The sequence below is a fragment of the Amphibalanus amphitrite genome, unplaced genomic scaffold, assembly GCF_019059575.1.
Source record: "Amphibalanus amphitrite isolate SeventyFive unplaced genomic scaffold, NRLGWU_Aamphi_draft 000004F_arrow, whole genome shotgun sequence".
NCBI classification, from domain to species: Eukaryota; Metazoa; Arthropoda; class Thecostraca; order Balanomorpha; family Balanidae; genus Amphibalanus; species Amphibalanus amphitrite.
This window is the reverse complement of record NW_024881501.1, coordinates 1,385,646-1,405,496: the sequence shown is the minus strand read 5'-3', so window position 1 is coordinate 1,405,496 and position 19,851 is coordinate 1,385,646. Positions and strand designations below refer to the sequence as shown.

The following is a 19,851-nucleotide window of genomic DNA, read 5'->3' as shown; positions in this document are numbered from 1 at the left end:
TCCCCCCCCCCCCGGTAGAACTGCTGGAACCGCGGCCTGTACCCCGGTCTGACGGCTTACCCCCCCCCCCCGCCCCCCCGGCAGAACTGCTGGAACTGCGGTCGGAAGGCCACCGAGACGTGCAGCGGCTGCAACTCGGCGCGCTACTGCGGCTCCTTCTGCCAGCACAAGGACTGGGAGAACCACCACAAGCGGTGTGTGGCCGGGCCGGCGCCGGAGCGCGTCAAAACGCCGCCGGAGCGGCACAGCGAGCCGGCGGCCGCGGAGCCGGCGGCGCCGCGCTGAGCCGCCCGCGGGGGGACGGCGGCGCCGCGCTGAGCCGCCCGCGGAGCCGGCGGCGCCGCGCTGAGCCGCGGTCCCCGTGTTTATCTCGGTCTCACGTTAGTCGCTGGAGCGCCGGTGGTGGAGTCTGTAAGGCACACGGCCAGGGAAACGACCGGCCGGCAGGGGCCCAGCGCGGACATTCAGCGGCCGGGGAATCTGAACGCTGTATATTTGGCCGGGCCGCGCAGTGCTGTGTAGATAGGACCCGCAATTGTTACCGGTAGCGCGCGTCGAGCCATCACTCGGACATTTCCAACACGTTTCATCGTTCATTTTCTGAATGTGCTGGCCGGTCGGCGGTCACTCGGTGCGGGCTGCGGCCGCCGATGGCTGCTCGACGCCGGGCACAAACTGGGAGCGGGGCCGGGCGGCGGCGCCCCGCCCAGCATGCAATACGGTGTGATAGCGCCCGGCGCACCGGCCGACCACCTACTCTGTATGCGTCGGTGCGCGTGTGCGTGTGTGTGTGTGTGTGTGCGTGTACCGGGCACGCGCCCAGCGTCTAGTCAAATGGCACGGCGAGCGAGGCTGACTCGCGCCAATGTTATAAGTACAATATACGAAGTAAATGTGAACACCGTATATTCAGCATTCACTACACATGAGGCGTTCAGGACAATATGTGCGCGCAAACAGGGCAATAGCAGGGCCATCAAATGAGCGTGAACATCCACCCATCGTGTTATTCCTTTCACCAAAAGTCCGCGGCAAATACAACCACGCCGACACAGATCAACCACGAGAGGCCTGTCGAGCAACTTCCCATCGCGAGATCTCGGCACAGAATCCGCACCGGCGGCGGAGCCCGGCGGCGCTCACTCCTCGGGCTTCTCTGGCGGCTGTCCGCACGGCTGCAGCATCCGCTCCATCAGGTTGAAGCGGATCCGCGCCTTGGCCTCGTTCTCGCAGAGCGCGAAGTAGTTGAGCATGTCAAAGTGTCCCATGTAGGAGGCGAAGGAGTCTCGGTGCTGGTTGGTCAGCCACTCGTACATGGTGGTGTCGGCGTGCCCGGTGCCGATGTACTTGGACTGCAGGTGCTCCAGCTGACTGTGGATGTTGTACCGGTCGCCCATCGCTCCGCTGCCGGCGGGGGACGGGGGGTCAGATCACACACAGGACACACCTGTACAGAGCGGCCGTCAGACCACACAGGACACACCTGTACAGAGCGGCCGTCAGACCACACAGGACGCACCTGTACACAGTGTACAGAGCGACCGTCAGACCACACAGGACACACCTGTACAGAGCGGCCGTCAAATCACACAGGACACACCTGTACAAAGCACAGAGCGGCCGTCAGACCACACACAGGACACACCTGTACACAGTGTACAGAGCGGCCGTCAGACCACACAGGACACACCTGTACACAGTGTACAGAGCGGCCGTCAGACCACACACAGGACACACCTGTACAAAGCACAGAGCGGCCGTCAGACCACACAGGACACACCTGTACACCGTGTACAGAGCGGCCGTCAGACCACACAGGACACACCTGTACAGAGCGGCCGTCAGACCACACAGGACACACCTGTACACAGTGTACAGAGCGGCCGTCAGACCACACAGGACACGCCTGTACAGAGCGGCCGTCAGATAACACAGGACACACCTGTACACAGTGTATAGAGCGGCCGTCAGACCACGCACAGGACACACCTGTACAGAGCGGCCGTCAGATCACACAGGACGCACCTGTATACAGTGTACAGAGCGGCCGTCAGACCACACACAGGACACACCTGTACAAAGCACAGAGCGGCCGTCAGACCACACAGGACACACCTGTACACAGTGTACAGATCGGCCGTCAGACCACACAGGACGCACCTGTACACTACACAGTGTACAGAGCGGCCGTCAGACCACACAGGACGCACCTGTACAAAGCACAGAGCGGCCGTCAGACCACACAGGACACACCTGTACACAATGTATAGAGCGGCCGTCAAATCACACAGGACACACCTGTACACAGTGTACAGATCGGCCGTCAGACCACACAGGACGCACCTGTACACAGTGTACAGAGCGGCCGTCAGACCACACAGGACACACCTGTACAGAGCGGCCGTCAAATCACACAGGACGCACCTGTACACAGTGTACAGAGCGGCCGTCAGACCACACACAGGACACACCTGTACACAGTGTACAGAGCGACCGTCAGACCACACAGGACGCACCTGTACACAGTGTACAGATCGGCCGTCAGACCACACAGGACGCACCTGTACACAGTGTACAGAGCGGCCGTCAGACCACACAGGACACACCTGTACAGAGCGGCCGTCAAATCACACAGGACACACCTGTACACAGTGTATAGAGCGGCCGTCAAATCACACAGGACGCACCTGTACACAGTGTACAGATCGGCCGTCAGACCACACAGGACGCACCTGTACACAGTGTACAGAGCGGCCGTCAGACCACACAGGACACACCTGTACAGAGCGGCCGTCAAATCACACAGGACGCACCTGTACACAGTGTACAGAGCGGCCGCCAGACCACACAGGACACACCTGTACACAGTGTATATGTAAAGCGGCCGTCAGACCACACAGGACACACCTGTACACAGTGTACAGAGCGGCCATCAGACCACACAGGACGCACCTGTACAAAACGGCCGTCAGACCACACAGGACACACCTGTGCAGAGCGACCGTCAGACCACACAGGACGCACCTGTACACGTGAGTGTAGGCTTTGTGTGGTTAAAAAACATTCTTATGCCTTATTTTTTCATTTGAATGCTAGGATTAATTGAAAAGATGAAGTTGTCTGATTTTATGACCATATATGGCCATCGCCCCGCCCACTCCAGCCGTTGATTGGCTAATCCAATTTTTGTTTGGCTCCTCGTAGTTTCCCCAACTGATATGGGAAAGAGAACATGAAAATTGTCAGAAGCTAAGCTAGCCTAACCTTACCTAACCTGACCTGACCTAACCTACCTAACCTGACCTGACCTAAGGTACCTAGCCTTACCTTACCTAACCTGATTTTTGCTTACTGGTGAAAAAGGAAAAAGGTACTCTCATGAATAGATTGCAAGCAATGGTATCTAAGTCAAATGCTTGAAGCCTGATACACAACAGATTAACATAAAAAATTGACTTGCCATTGCCTGCAATCAGTGTCCCAAAATTTGTAGATGTGGGTGGGAAACGACATCCAAATGAAAATCATTTCTATTCTCACCTCCAGTTTTCAAGCCCAATTTTCCGCTCCCAATTCCACTGAGAAGGAGCAATTGCGTGAATGGTTGTTTTGCATCTGTCACAATTGTAGATAGATTAATGTTTTTGATCATTTTCCCACTCTTTTTGAGCCTTACCTAACAGACAATTGTGTGTTATCCATACCCTACCTTTTTTATATATAACTAACAATTTTTCACTCTCATGCTTTCTTTGGTCAGCAATTTTCCCCTCTGACACCCAAGCAAATATAGTTTTGGGACACTGCACTCACGCAGTGCATAATTAACTGGTGGCTCTAAATCGAAGAGTTACAACGCAAGGTTGAACAGTGATTGGCAAATGTGGCGGATAAGGATTGAAACGGACGCGCCAAAAATGTAAGTAGTATCATGGTTTAAAAATGTGATTTTTTTTTAATTTTGTGAATGTTTTTTTCTAATTGTGGTTAAGTTATTATTCTAAGATTAAATATCTTCGTTTATTGCAATTAAATTAAATCATCTAACAATTTTCTTTCAAAACACCAATCCATTTATTGAATAGCTAGCTGATTGTAGGAAATCTTTTTTTCTTAGCGTCTGAGTACAAAACTTACGGCTTAGATGCAGAGTATATATAGCAGTCAGAAATTGATATAACTGGGCAATGTGAATGGGGTCAGGGGTGGGTCCTATATAACATTGATAAACATGTTGGAGAAAAGACGGAAGAACGTAGCTCATATAAGATAATGAGCTATCCCTCATATAAGATAATCTATTCAAAAGTTAAAAAACTATATTTACAGAAGAAAAAGTCCCATCGGTCGGAGAGGCCATCGTAACCTAGCGTTTTCATTGTAGTTAATTCAATTTGATTAGTGTCACGCCATCTTATAAAACACTTACTCTTTATATTTACACCAAGTTTCCTGCAAAATCTTACTCACAAGAAAAATCGATGCAAAAACGACTCCCTCAGAGCACACGAACCCGCGCCATTACCATCACGCAAGGCCCCCCCCCAGGCTGGCACGGTCCAGGGTATATTGAGTGAAGGGTAGGACGAACTTTGGTAGGAATTTCTAGTATAACTACTAGAAAACCTACTATATGTGGTCGGGACTAGCAAAAAGTTAGTTCAAACTAGAATATGGTAGCGCTTATGGTTGGCAGTCGTGACGCACACGTGACATTCATTTCTTAAATTTCTTAAATAACAGGTTTTAGGGGCCGATTAGTGGGCAGATACATTCAATTAGCTATTAATAATTGATAATGCAAACATTCAAGAATCTACATCATTCAATTATAGCCAAAATCACGCGGCACTCCCAGGATTCGAACTCACGACCCTCGGATCCGTAGCCCGATACGCTACCGACTGCGCTACCGAGGACCGCGCGCCGACGATCGGAGAGGCGGATCGCGGGTGCTGGCGTGCAGAGAAATCTTTACCCTGTACGCCGTAGAAGATCGGCTGGGTTTCGTGAAAAATGGTAGAGGAATTGTCGAAAGAAAATTCATCGATCTATCATTTGAGACTAAGAACCATTGATTCCTTCAAAGGTTGACCGAGATATCGCTCGCCGAAAACAGGCCATTTAACACGTAAACCCTATGGGCTGGTAGGAAATGTACGCCGTGGAGCAGCAGTGCTACCAACTAACTTCGGCGGGGGCCGGGCACGGTCCGCCGACATCAAAACAACGGTGCGTCAGCTGATTATTGGTCCTCCGATTCAGGAGAAATTATTAACGCGGGAACGCCGGCGCTAAATAAAGGCGGTAGGATTCACGGCTTCGCATGATCGTGTGCAATATTTTTTTATAGTATCAAGCGAGGGGTATTGCTGGAGTTTTGCAAATAAATATTTTGTTCTCAGTTTGGCTATGCGATCGTGAACACTTTATTATCATAGATACGATACCAGTATAGCGCCTTTTGGGGCGACTAACGGAGCGAGCGAGAGGGTGGGCCTTGCACGTGCGAAATTGCGAGGGGGTACCTCCAACTGACTTGTGCACGGCACCCTACTAACTGGTCTCTAGCGATGTGCCAAATTTGGGCACAATCGGCCCAGCCGTTCTCGAGATCTGGAAGCGGCACCCTGCACGTGCGCACGTGCAAAATGGGTCCCAACTGACTTGTGCACGGCACCCTACTAACCGGTCCCTAACCGTGTACCAAATTTGAGCGCAATCGGTCCAGCCGTTCTCGAGATCTGGAAACGACCCCTGCACGTGCGCACGTGCAGCAGCACCCCAACTCTGGCACATGTATATGCAGTGCCTAGTAGGTGCCTACCTACATGCCAACTTTCAGCGCAATCGGCCAAGTAGTTACCGAAATATTGCAACAATTACAAAAGTGACACCTCTTCGTTTTGCACGTGGCACGTGCATAAGGGGTCACCCACATGCATCGGGAATAGTCCAATACTTGGTAGAAGGAATGAAGCTACCCTACAAAAATTACCGCGTGTAAATCGGTCAAGTGGTTGCTGAGATATAAGCCTCGCAAAAGCGTGACCACGGCCGGCCGGCCGGCCGGCCGGCCGGCCGGCCGCTCATACTCAGAAATTTCCGTTAATCTAAGGAAAGACCGGAAAGACTACGCTCGCTTCGCTCGCTCCGTAATGAAACAGGATAAACAGGCCAACCCAAGGCTTATGTAGGCCAACCTTAGACTTCGCATAGCCATGGACATTGCGTAGGAAGGTTTAGGTACTCGCCGATCGTACCACGATACCACGGGCAAGATATCAGACTTTTGGGAGTTTTGTGTCGCTGAAATGTATTTTAAGTGCTAAGAAGGAAAATAATTCAATTTAATGATGTCATGGACAATGGACATTTAGCCATTCCAAGCATATAATTTGCCTGGCTTCGACAACCAGATAGCCAGGTTTATTTCAAGAGCTTCTAAAGAGGTAGTGGATTTAATATCGTTTCTATTACATTTATTTGATAATCCTACATATCAGTAAACCTGCCACGCTATCATTCTCGGCGAGCGAAGCGATTACCGGCACATCGTACCAATGCCAATGCAGCGTCGAGCGTCCGATGGTTTACGATAGGAATTATAACAATAGTTTTAAACTAGCGCTTTTTAGAACCATGGTCCGAAATGGTAATTCAAAGAACCTCTTCCCCTTTCAACTCACCTGAAAAAGCTGCCTTTGTGTACCACCCAGCACCCGTTTCGTAGATATTTCAAAATCATAACCGGAGGCGAAGATTATCTTTATGATCTACCACGATTCGTGGGGCTGACTAGTACCGACGGGGATCCCACAAACACGACGGTCACATTCATTAAGCATGATGTACGGCGTAAAGCACCACAACTCGGCCCCAAAAGCGCAACCTTCTGAGATATCTTATATTTAGTTTCAATGCTGGTACTGGTGCAGTTTCAATGCTGGTACTCTGCTCATTTCTGTTCAATGAAGTTATTTCTCGCTTAAATGCGCCTCACATTAATCGTGTGCTGTGCTCCACAATCATTGCGCCGCGCGCTCTTCCTTCTTATCGGCCCCCTTGAGATCGTATCCATCAATATCTATTTGCTTCTAAGTTCTAATGACTTGTAGAGAAACAATTTTAGAGCGTTTAACAAAATAATTGCATAACGAGCGATGGGAAAAGCCCAATCGTCCAACTCATAAAAAACTTTGGGACACAAACAACTGGAAACTGTTGGTAGTTGGTACTTTCGCGCATAGGCGGCGGAACGGGGAGGGCACCGGGGCATCGTGCCCCCCTTTGATTTTGGCATTTTAACAATGGGCTCTATGGGCGTTACATGGAAAGAATGGGACCAAAAGTCGGCAGTGCCCCCCCCCCCTTCCCCAGTTGAGCTGGGCGCAGGTACTAAATGGCATCAAAGGAAATCCTATATTCATCTCGCCGCATTTAAGCGCACCAATCGAAAGACGACAGCGTGACCGCGCTGACAGGCAATCAACCTGGCCACATAAAACTAGCTAGTGCAAGGAAGATGTCTATATAAACCACTGGACCATGCAAAGCGTTCAGTAAATAAAATACGAGTAAAGATGACGCGTTTGAGGGCAGACTGGCCAAACAGTGACGTTACACGCGGATCTCAACACTGCACAACACATTCATCAAAAAAGATCTCGTGGATCCCTATATACGTCATAACTAGCCCTAGTACGGGGGTATATAGCCATGGACGTAAATGGCCGGCTTAAGGCACAGGATCCCAATTGTCATCCCCATTACGTGGTCCCCAGAAGTCGCCAGGCCGAGAGCTAATGGCAGTTAAGCACATCTTACACGTGCCGACAAACGTGACACAATGAATCCAATAATGAGTCCGCTAATAAGCCTGCCTAATTCTGCATGTAGGCTGCTATTTACCACCACGGCGGAAGGCTAAAACGCATCCATACAGCTCAACATAGGTGTCAATTTCCGCCGGGTTGGGGGTGCTCAAGCTCTTTAGATTCCCCGCCGGCTCGGCTGGCTTGGCTTTGGAGCCCCAACAGACGGTGCGGGTCAAGGTCACCGCTAAGGCAGCGGCGGATTTGCTGCGCCCGGGCAGTGGGCACCCTCAATTCGGTGAAAATCGACACCCATGCAGCTCAACATGACAAAACGCTGCATACAAGCGCACGTCCTCGCATTTAATTGACGCATTTAACTGCGTCACTAACCTCGTACACTGTACAACACTGGTGAGATGACTGTCCGAAGGAAACTGCCGACTTTGGCTGGCAACATTCAGGGTTGGTGACTTATGTACTGAGTTCGGCTGGCTGACGGCGATGTGACTTCAGGACCGGTTGATGAACGGGCCATCCTAGCCCCATACTACAGGAGCCCAGCTGGTCTTGGCGAGCGGCGGCGACTGGACGAGGCTGGACCCCTACTACAGGAGCCCAGCTGGTGCTGACGAGCGGCGGTTACTGGACGAACGGGTCAGCCTGGACCCCTATTGCAGGAGTCCGGCTGGTCTTGGCGAGCGGCGACGACTGGACGAGGCTGGACTCCTACTGCAGGAGTCGAGCTGGTCCTGTCGAGGAAATAGTTCACCTTTAACATGGGATTTTAAACTGAGATAGCAGTCTGATAGAGCAGATTTGTGTAGGTATGCCTTATATTTGAACCGTTTGAGATATTCACCTTTTATCAGTGAATATTGGTGCTTAAATTAATGTTCTAGTGCTCATTTACAGCAAGCAGAAACCTCTTCAACACACACAGTGGCCAATCAGCGATGAGAGCACTTACAGGAGCAGAATCCCTTGCAGCTGATAGGTTGTTCAGCTGTAAGTGTTCATAACTCTAATCATTAAAATAATGAAATCCCTTTAGAAGAAGTGTGTAATTCCAAGTTAGAATACATTTAAATTTTATTCATCACATTTTTAACACACCTTTTTAAATTCTATTTATCAAGTTACTCACAGAAGGTGAACAATTTCTTTTAACACTTACCTTGCTTCAATGGTGACATGTAGCTCTTGCAGCAGAGAAGGCACAGCATTTGGCTGCAACTTCAAATATTTACTTGTTGCTATCAATTATTCAGTTTTGAAATGCATACAGGTAGGTACAATGAATCTTGGGTTCTCCTGTAAGAATGCCGACCGCAGAAGCAGAAGTTCATCCAAAGCTTGCGCCTGAAAAAGGGCCAGGTTTAATTATCATTATACCATAATCACATTTATGCCTAATTTGTAAGAAATAGGTTTAGGTTAGCAGAAATAGGTAAGGTTTTGACTAGACCCCCTGGGCCCTGGGTCACAACAGGAGATGACCCCCGTGATTGGTGGGACCACCAGGCACCAGCACTGGCACAGTCCGTTCTGACCACCGCACACCTATCAGGCATCAGCCACATTTAAAATGCACTTCACTACATCCCCCACCACCTGACCACACCAGACCAAATCTGCACCGCGCTACACAAAATCCGCACTGCACCAAGCTAAATCCACGCCACACCAAAGCCTCACCAGCCGGACAAGCCAGCACAGACGAGATCTTGTCGAAATTGCCATGCTTTGCAGAGTGCATACTGGCCTACCTGAACCTGACCTTACCCAGCATATGAGCCTGACTGTCCTTGGCACTGGGAGCTCATTGAGACCAGGCCCCACAAGCCTAGTGGCCTCCTGAAACCTGATTTCCATATGGGGTGAGCTATTTAAGAATGGTGATCGGATATCGAACGTGAGACAAGACAGCAATGAGCAGTGGGCGGTTCATGCAACCATAATATATATTACTGACCGGGCCGACGAAATTATTTGGAAACGAGGTTTGCAAAATTGACGGAGGCCCGAGTGCGGAGCACGAGGGCCGGAGTCAAGTTTTGCAAGCCGAGTTTCCAAATAATTTCGTACGGCTTAGGTCAGTAAGATTTTTCCTACATGCCGCATACCTATTAAAACGTTTTGACAGGTTTTGGTGACACTTATACAATTGTTTTGTCCATAATTTCCTAACAGTGATTGCGCTTCTGCTGTGGATAAGGCTTTGAAGGAAATTCGTAGAAGAAAATGCGTCAAAATACCTTACTTCAAACGGAATCGTCTCTGAAAATATTACCTCAGAATGGCACAATTGGATATCCAAGAAGGAACATAATACATAAACGATTTGGCACGACATAAGAACAGGAAGAAGATATACTATTCCTAATGATTAAACGTGAATTTTCCTGTCCTTTTGCAAGAATGTTTACTTTCTTTATGTAATCCTGCTTTGTTGATGCCCTATGGCAAAACTTTCGTGAAATACATTATATTTTCAATATTTCACATGCTTGTTTCATGGAAAGGACTACGACTATATCAAATAATAACGCAATAGCCAATAAATATAGGTATAAACTTTGGCCGAAGGAATCGGTAGACATATAAAACGAAGATAAGACAACAAGCGATAATGGATTTCGGTCATAGTTTTGGCTTTGTAATTAATACAAAATATTTCAAAGCCCTGATAAACAGAGCAGATATTTTTGTTCCCAGAAAATGTTAGTTTTCTAATTTTACGATGCAAATATCATGCAATTATGATGTCAATTATACATTCCCTGGGTCAATACCTCTGGGCTGATGCGATAGGCTCTATAGTTTAGAGGTCATTGCCCTGGGCAGTAAACCCAGGCAGTAAACTTTTGTTTCCTGCCCGGCCTATCAAATAACATGGCATTTTGACACCGGCAGTTTCTTGGTCATAGTTTTACTGCCCGGCTCGTGCTGTGCTTAAGACATACCCCGGCATGTAGGAAGACATACCCCGGCAGGCCCCACAAGCCTAGTGGCCTCCTGAAACCTGATTTCCATATGGGGTGAGCTATTTAAGAATGGTGATCGGATATCGAACGTGAGACAAGACAGCAATGAGCAGTGGGCGGTTCATGCAACCATAATCATGTTTCCTTGCCACAAGTATCAAAGCAAAATCAAAAATAGCTACCTATCGAATTCAAATTTCACTGGAACCTCACCTGCATGGATCTTAAGTGAAAGGATCTTGATACATCTGCACGAAAGATACATCTTGATCCACTCATCTCAATCTTGTTTTTCTGCATCCAGGGCATGCAACACTTCTGGTCAAGGCCGTATATAGGACATCGCTTCTGGTATTTTTGGCACCACACTCGACTGCTGAGCTCAAATGCAAATTTGGATTGCAATCACGGTCATAAAATACTGAATATTGAATCGCAATGTATGTTCAGTCGATGTACCCCTCGTTCGATGTCTCTCAGACGACGAAGATTGTACGTCGGCCGGCCAATCCCGTTCTAGATCAACGGGGGCTCGGCTGCAATTATGGAATGTGATTGGCCGAATGGCGTAGAATCTTTGTCGTCCGAAAAACATCGAACAAGAGTAATGTCGCTACTGCGCCATTGTTGCATCGAATTCGCCCCATAGAAGCACGTGTTAACTCTCTCCCATAGGGCCCTGGGTTGACTCTCTCCATAGGGTCCTGGGTAAACTCTCCCCTTGTCTATTTTCTTTAAACGGGGATAGTTTGGACAACAAAATATTTTCGACCTAAAAAAAAATAAAACTTAATTTTTGATGTACCTCATTGATGCAAAACATCAGAAAAACATTAGAAATTAAGTCAAAGAAACCGATTATTTATAAAAGGACAGCTGACGGCATGCCTCCCGTGTCCCCTGGCTTGAAGCTTCGGCTCCGTGTTACCTTAGTATTCTATGACCGTGGGCCCCCCCCCGCGTTCGATGTCTCTCAGAAGGCGAAGATTCTACGCCGTCCGGCCAATCACGTTTCATAACCGCAGCCGAGCCCCCGCTGACCTTGGACCTGATTGGCCGGACGGCAAAGAATCTTTGCCGTCCGGGAGACATCGAACGCCGCCCCCATCACGGTCGATCTACTTTCTCAGGGACAGGTATATAGGGCCTTGGGGACAACACTATTCGACCGCCACCCTTGCAGCCCCTTGCAGCCATTCTATAACTCAGGAACTACTAGGCTGATCGGAGCGAACGAAACAGCATTCGAATCAAGGGGTACGATTTTATCAGCCGTTTCGAAGCTCGTGACCCTAGGTGACCTTGGTGACCTCAAGAGGTCAACTCGGCATTGACGCCTATTGCAGCCATTCAATAACTCAGGAACTACTGGGCCGATCGCGACGAAAACACCACCAGTCGAATCAGCGTATGCAATTTCATCAGCCGATTCGAATATGGTGACCTCAGGGGACCTCGGTGACCTCAAAAGGTCAACTTTAAGTTTTCGCCTATTGCAGCCATTCTATAACTCAGGAACTACTGGGCCGATCGTGACGAAAACACCACCAGTCGATTCAGCGTATGCGATTTCAATAGCCGTTACGGATATGATGACCTCGGTGACCTCAAAAGGTCAACTTTACGTTTTCGCCTATTGCAGCCATTCTATAATTCAGGAACTACTGGGCCGATCGTGACGAAAACACCACCAGTCGATTCAGCGTATGCGATTTCATCAGCCGTTTCGAATATGGTGACCTCAGGTGACCTCGGTGACCTTGGGAGGTCACATGACCGTTGTGGCCTATGGCAGTCATTCTATATCTCAGGAACTACTGGGCCGATCGCGACAAAAAAAAAAAACAAAACAAAAAAAAACACCACCAGTCGATTCAGCGTATGCGATTTCATCAGCCGTTTCGAATATGGTGACCTCAGGTGACCTCAAAAGGTCAGCTTTACGTTTTCGCCTATTGCAGCCATTCTATAACTCAGGAACTACTGGGCCGATCGTGACGAAAACACCACCAGTCGAATCAGCGTATACGATTTCATCAGCCGTTTCGAATATGGTGACCTCAGGTGACCTCGATGACCTTGGGAGCAGGGCTGCGGAGTCGATGGATTTTCGGCGACTCCGACTCCGACTCCGACTTCGGCTTTCAAAAACCAGCTCCGACTCCGACTCCGACTCCGGGCAGAATTGTCGACTCCGACCGACTCCAACTCCCGATTCCGACTCCGCAGACCTAGCAGGGCTGCGGAGTCGACAGATTTTCGGTGACTCCGACTCCGACTCCGGCTCGGGTTTCTAAAAAAGACTCCGACTCCGACTCCGACTTCGGTCACAACTGTCGACTCCGACCGACTCCGACTCCGACTCCGACTCCGACTCCGCAGCCCTGCTTGGGAGGTCACATGACTGTTGTGGCCTATGGCAGCCATTCTACAACTCAGGAACTAGGTACTGGGCCGATCGTGACGAAAACACCACCAGTCGATTCAGCGTATGCGATTTCATCAGTCGTTTCGAATATGGTGATCTTAGCCTCAGGTGACCTCGGTGACCTTGGGAGGTCACATGACCGTTGTGGCCTATGGCAGCCATTCTCTAACTCAGGAACTACTGGGCCGATCGCGACAAAAAAAAAAAAAAAACACCACCAGTCGATTCAGCGTATGCGATTTCATCAGCCGTTTCGAATATGGTGACCTCAGGTGACCTCGGTGACCTTGGGAGGTCACATGACCGTTGTGGCCTATGATGGCTGCCATATGGCAGCCATTCTATAACTCAGAAACTACTGGGCCGATCGTAACGAAAACACCACCAGTCGATTCAGCGTATGCGATTTCATTTGCCGGTTCGAATAAGATGACCCCAGGTGACCTCGGTGACCTCAAAAGGTCAACTTTACGTTTTCGCCTATTGCAGCCATTCTATAACTCAGGAACTACTGGGCCGATCGTGACGAAAACACCACCAGTCGAATCAGCGTATACGATTTCATCAGCCGTTTCGAATATGGTGATCTCAGGTGACCTCGATGACCTTGGGAGGTCACATGACCGTTGTGGCCTATGGCAGCCATTCTATAACTCAGGAACTACTGGGCTGATCGCGACGAAAACACCACCAGTCGAATCAGCGTATACGATTTCATCAGCCGTTTTGAATATGGTAACCTCAGGTGACCTCGGTGACCTTGGGAGGTCACATGACCGTTGTGGCCTATGGCAGCCATTCTATAACTCAGGATCTACTGGGCCGATCGTGACGAAAACACCACCAGTCGATTCAGCGTATGCGATTTCATCAGCCGTTTCGAATATGGTGACCTCAGGTGACCTCGGTGACCTCAAAAGGTCAACTTTACGTTTTCGCCTATTGCAGCCATTCTATAACTCCATTCTATAACTCCAAATCATTGTGATTCTGAAATATTTGGGCTATTCCTATGCGTACACACGGATCTAGAGGCATTTTCATTTTCTCCCTTGACTTGTAATGGAAAGGTCACGCCACTGACCTGACATTAGGTCACGGATATAAAAAAATCCGAGATATACAAATTGTAGGTGCCCATAACATCATGCAATCCACCAAGTTTAAAACCTTTCTGACAAACAGGCGCGCACACAGGATTTTTGAATGGGGGGGGGTACGACCTTCGAACTGGGCCCCCCATGCCGAAGGCCCCCCCAAAAAAAATACGGCCCACGGGGCTATATTTCGGTTGGTTTGAAGCTTGAGCAATTGGTTTGTCAATGCATGGTAAAATAATTATTTCGGTACCAGCTTAATTTTCAAAACATATATATTTTTACGCTAGGCTGTTTTTTTCCTCAAATGCGACTCAGAGCCGGTATATATTCCTAACCCTCGCCCTGGCAGGGCATTTTTCATAACACGGCCTGGCAGGGGGGTCGATGCGACCCCCCCTCGCGATTGGCTCCTATGGCACCTAGAAACACCAAATTTGGTAGGTAGATGGGTCCCCTGGAGTTCTCGCTCCTGTGCAATTTTGGTTGCTCTAGGTCAATATTTAGGGGGGTTTTGGGGGGTATAAATGTAAAAATTTCGCTAAAACAAGTCAACAGTTTTTCGCTTATAACTTTTGATCTAATTAAGATAGAGCAAAAAGAAAAGCACCAGTGAACTCTGCACGTCAAGGCGCGTCGAAAGATATACTTTTTAGCTTGCTTAAGTGTACCTAAAGTTTTTCTTAAATTTTAAGTAAACTTAAATTAATAAATTAAGTTCAAGTTAACCAAATTGCATCATATCGCATATCATTCGATTCGGCTGATCACCAGGAACACAATGATACCATTTTTTAAGCTCTAACGTCATTATGTGCCAAGTTATTGGCAAAAATATCATTTGACCTCAGTTGACCTCATTTGACCTGGCCCATGGATAAGTACACCAAACAAAGAAGCACCAAGTGACCTGCTGTTAAGTACTGTGGTTTCGAGGCACAAAAGTGATAGAACGAAGCGGATATCTCCAGTATTTTCCGAATTTAGTATTTTCTCATAGGCTTAAATCCCACCTTTAACATGGGGTTTGAGTTGAGATAGCCAAGTTTGCGGCGAGGTTCAGAAACCACTATCTATCTAGGTTGCAACCCCCGTGGCCTCTTGGTGTTGAAGAAATTCGTTCCCTTCATTTGAAAATGGGCCTTGTGCAAGACCCTATCTTTAACATGGAGCGACCGTTAGTGTGACGTCACCTCGTTTAGTCATTCTGATTTAAATGGGTTTGTTCGTTGAAAAATCGCTTAAAACTTGGTCTGAACTTTGTTGTGGTGCCTACAGAGTAAAAAGAATCAGCTTTACCTATGACAGTAATGTGGCCTGGGGAAGGAGGTAATTTTGGGCTGTGACGTCACATATTTGAAAGTTTGTGTTTGGAATATGGGAAGCCTAAGATGTTTTATGAAAAATAAATGCCAGAACCGTGTTCCTGGTCATCCAATCTATAAAGTCGGGCACAATTTAATTGGTTTTAACAACATTTTAGAAGGTGGGATAGTCCCTTTAACATTACGACGTAATGACCTCTAACTGACCTCAGGTCAGTGACCTCAAAAATTCCGAACTATATGTTACCTATAGGTACAACTCGGTGAACTTAGCACATCCTGAAAGTTTGAAGGAAATCAGTCCAAAACTGTGAGTTGGACAGGTGCAAAAAGGAAATTGAAATTTGACCATGACCTTGTACCGGTTTTTCTGACCTGGTGACCTGACCCAAGGTCACCTGGACCTGAAATTTGCAGGTCATATGTAAAAAGGTTGCCCCATAGGCTGTGCCAAATTTGGCGGCGCTGCGCGCCGCCGTTTTTACGCTATCTTTGAAAAACCTTAGGGGGGGTCGCATCGACCCCCACCCGCGCGGGGCTGGGGTCTCCAGCCGAACGCGCGGGGCTGGGGGTGGATAAATTTTACCCCCCCCCCCCTGTTATCTCCCGAACTAATGGTCCGATTTGGAAAATTCAAACGCCAATCGAAAGATCTCATCACGAACAACTAAAAACATGTACTTAATATAAAGTTTGAGCCTTGAGGTCAAGGTCAAGGTCAGGTCAAGGGTACAAATTGCAAGTTTCTACAGTATCGGCCTTGCACCGTAGTTGCCGAAGAATGGACTGAGACTGATTGCCCAAAACGTCTGTCAAGACAGCCTCAGATTAAAACGTGTTCTTAGGCTACCAAGACAATATTCGCTGCTTACAATATCATTCAGAGGTCACGGTCAAGGTCAGGTCAGGTCAGGTCAGGTCACCAAAAACAAAATATAGAAAAGGGCATGTGCGACACATGTTTTATGGGTCATTTTACTCATAGAATTCAATAGGCACACTCAATAAGTGATATGGACCACCTCTGGATGAATTTCAGGTCGAGGTCAGGTCAAGGTCAGGTCAAGTGAGGTCAAATTTTGAAGTTGGTTGTTAAGGCCTAAAAAGGTGTCTATCTGATGCAGTTTTCACCGCGAATCGAATGGTGCTATTTTTGTTTCCGTGCGAGGTCTAGAACTTCCAAAAAAAATCATTTTTCAAAATTTTTGTGTGTCGTGACGTCATGAAATTTTTAATATCTCCCACATTTTTGAATCGATTCTTCTACAAATTGGTGTGTAGGTGCACATAGACCACATCTCTGACATATATTCCGGTTTTTTCGAATTTCGATACACTCATAATTTTGGATTTTATAATTATTTTCCCAAAAAAGTCAGTTTTTTTTTAAATGTTTGGCCAAAATCCAAAATTTTCAAAAAACCGAGATAACCATTTGATAGACACAGTAGAATTACGTATAACCGTTTTTGTTACGTCTTGATTCCTTTAAAAATGAAGATGTTAGCGGCGTTTGAAATTTTGCCGTATTCGAGGCGAAAATGGCGAACATGACGTCACTAAAACGTCAATTTCTCAGAAATTTTCCGACGGATTTCGCTCAAATTTTCAGGGAACGTGTCAAATTGATGTAAAAAAAGGTACTGAAAGTTTGGCGGCGCTGCGCGCCGCCGTTTTTGAGTTATTGCAAAAATTCGCGAGGGTGGGTAAAATTTACCCCCCAGCCCCGCGCGGGTTAACCCGCGCCCCGTTGGGCTCTGCCGAGCAACGCGCCCGGTTGGGTGGGGGCCATTTTGCCCCCCCTTAGATTTCGAGAACCACGCAACATAGCGACAAGCGGTAAACGGCGTTGGATAGCCCCAACGGGGACCTACCTTGTGACCCAATTTTATTAACCTAGGTCAAACCGATGACGTCACAGGTCAGGTCAAAGGTTCACCGTTTACAGGCATTTCAAGAAATGCGTTGTAAAATCGACTAAAATGCATTTCATTGAAAATCATCGATGGGGAAATGTTCTTCAAACACATAGTTTGCAATTTGAGGTCACTGATACCAGGTCAGGTCACAGAGGTCAGGTCACGGGGGGGTCACAATATGAAAGTGTCGTGTGATACATGTTTTAAGGTCCATTTTACATGACAAATGTGATTATGTGGGTCAGGCAGCCTTTGGGGCCAGCTTAGGTCACGTTTTGGTCAAGGTCAGGTCAAGGTCAGGTCAAGGTCAGGTCAAGGTCAGGTCAAATTAGGTAAAATTTCAAAGTTGATATTTTTGCATAAAATGGGTATCGAATCGATGCAGCTCGTCACGAGGAGTTCAATGGTGGTCTTTGTTTTGCCGTACGTGGTCTAGAATCGCTAAAAATTGAGCTCAAAAATTTGACGTCATCATTTTTGAATAGTTTTTTCGCTATAACTTGGCCAAAAAACGAGATATCGATCTGAAATTTGGTATGTATATGTTACGGGCCATATGCTAACTTGGGCAGTATGCAAAATACCCAACAGCCCGGGCAGTATGCATACTGCCCGGGTAGTATGCATACTACCCGACCCCTTGGGCAGTATGCATACCGCCCAAAAGCTTGGGTAGTTTGCATACTGCCCGCTTCTTGTCTTGAAGTTGTGTATTCCATGTCCAGTATTAATGGCTCTATAAGTATTGGCCGGTCCCGTAGCTCAGTTGGTAGAGCGTTGGACTCCGCGTGGTGAGAGAACGCGTTCCCGGTTATAACAGTCCGGGTTCGAAGCACGACGGTCGATTGACGTTTAATGAGCTTCCTTACAGGTATGATTGCGGTTTGTGACAGGCCGTAGCCAAGCGAAGTCAGTGAGAGGACCGGCCGTGCGCGGCTCTGTGCGCACTTTAAACTTTGGACTCCAAATTCTGCCATAGAACCGGCATTGCGCGATCGGAGGGTAGAGGGCAGTGTCACCGCAACAAGCTTAGCTTAGCGGGGGCTCTGTCCCTGTGAATTCTTCTATTCAAAAGGTTTGGACTAAATTAAAAAAAAGTAACGTAGTTCAATAGCGAAGTCTTTTTTGCCGTCAAACGTGATTTATTGATCAAAGGGTGAAATAATGTTTTGAATATAAAGACTTAAAATATCTCCCCAGAATTTCATTGAATTTCATTGCCAGCGGCCAACAAGTCATTTTCATCAATGACGACAGATCTATAGTGCCATCACTCGCTGGCTTTAGTTTGGCACTTGGACCTGACGAGGGCGTTATCATAGTTTCAATAGCTAATGTTACATGAAACCATTTACATGTAAGACGTTACAAGTTGTTATGGTCGGGTTACCAGGTCAGGTCAAGTGACCTTACCCCAGAAAAAGTTAGAATGCTCGCCATAGCTACACCGATCGAACGATCGCTTTGAAACTTTAAGCGATTAATAAGAGTAACGTTAGGTTAAAAATGCATGTATTTGAATTTTGATATCATACCGATGACTTTAGGTCAAGCCAATTTTGCACAGTCTCCCTAAGAAGTTGACCGGAGAAAGTTGAAGGACGCCCCTTTTGATGAACGTCATTCTAAACACTCTCAAACATCGGGTTACAGGTAAACATGACGCACTGAATCGAAAAAATTGCACTTGTGACCCCTTTTTATAACCATGAGGTCATATCAGGTCATGAAAGGTCTCCAGCAGTTCTTATATCATTATTTTTTTATGGAGACGTGTTGGAGCGATGGTCATGGAAACAACCTTAGATGTGTTCAGTTCAACGATAAAGAGCGGCTGATAAACAACATGTCATGTCATGTCATTTCCATGCCTTTTCATGTCAGGTCATGACCTTGACCTCAGTTCAAAATTTTGAACTTGGATCAACTTCGAGTATACTTATTCCAGAAAGCGCTAAAAGAGCTATCAAATGCGTCTTTTTGCGGCGCTGTAGCTCTACTATTCTTCCGAGGTATGGGCGAATTTATAAAAAAAATGAAAAAGACGAAATTTGATCTTTGATAACCTCTGTTGCCCTATTCTTTGACCTGACCTTAAAAATGACTAGGGCACTTTCGTCATGATCTTTGAAGCTATTTCGAATGCCGGTTACCGCATCTTACATGCCGCTTACTTCTGCTCTGCTAAGTAGCACGGGAGTCAAGCAGGGGTGTTCAACCCCCCCCCCCCTCCAGCCCGTGGCACAACTGGCGCCGAGCAGCGCCCCAGCGCGGGTTAAAG

At 47.6% G+C, this 19,851-nt stretch overlaps 2 protein-coding genes and 1 long non-coding RNA gene across 7 annotated transcripts in view; 1 reads left to right on the top strand and 2 right to left on the bottom strand.

Moving 5' to 3' along the window:
* Positions 1-906, top strand: part of LOC122376148 (protein CBFA2T3-like) — a 90,669-nt gene extending 89,763 nt beyond the window's left edge. The window contains exon 10 of the mRNA XM_043355898.1: positions 85-906. Within this exon, the coding sequence (XP_043211833.1) occupies positions 85-285 (201 nt within the window). The 3' untranslated portion in view covers positions 286-906. The remainder of the gene's footprint in view (positions 1-84) is intronic.
* Positions 890-6,784, bottom strand: LOC122376208 (splicing factor 3B subunit 5). 5 transcript variants are annotated; one of them, XM_043356296.1, is made up of 2 exons: positions 6,781-6,784; positions 890-1,404 (listed from the first exon to the last, which is right to left on the bottom strand). In XM_043356296.1, exon 2 carries the CDS (start codon positions 1,395-1,397, stop codon positions 1,140-1,142), a length of 258 nt encoding a protein of 85 aa, XP_043212231.1. In that variant the 5' UTR covers positions 1,398-1,404; positions 6,781-6,784; the 3' UTR covers positions 890-1,139. The 5 variants fall into 5 exon arrangements, with proteins under 5 accessions (XP_043212231.1, XP_043212079.1, XP_043212013.1 ...); XM_043356144.1 differs by lacking the exon at positions 6,781-6,784 and adding an exon at positions 4,471-4,565; XM_043356078.1 differs by lacking the exon at positions 6,781-6,784 and adding an exon at positions 4,430-4,557.
* Positions 6,785-7,762: 978 nt separating this feature from the next.
* On the bottom strand, positions 7,763-11,286 carry LOC122376481. Its single transcript, XR_006255651.1, has 3 exons — positions 11,015-11,286; positions 8,992-9,176; positions 7,763-8,566 (listed from the first exon to the last, which is right to left on the bottom strand). It is a non-coding gene; the product is annotated as an uncharacterized LOC122376481 (long non-coding RNA).
* Positions 11,287-19,851: the final 8,565 nt, after the last annotated feature.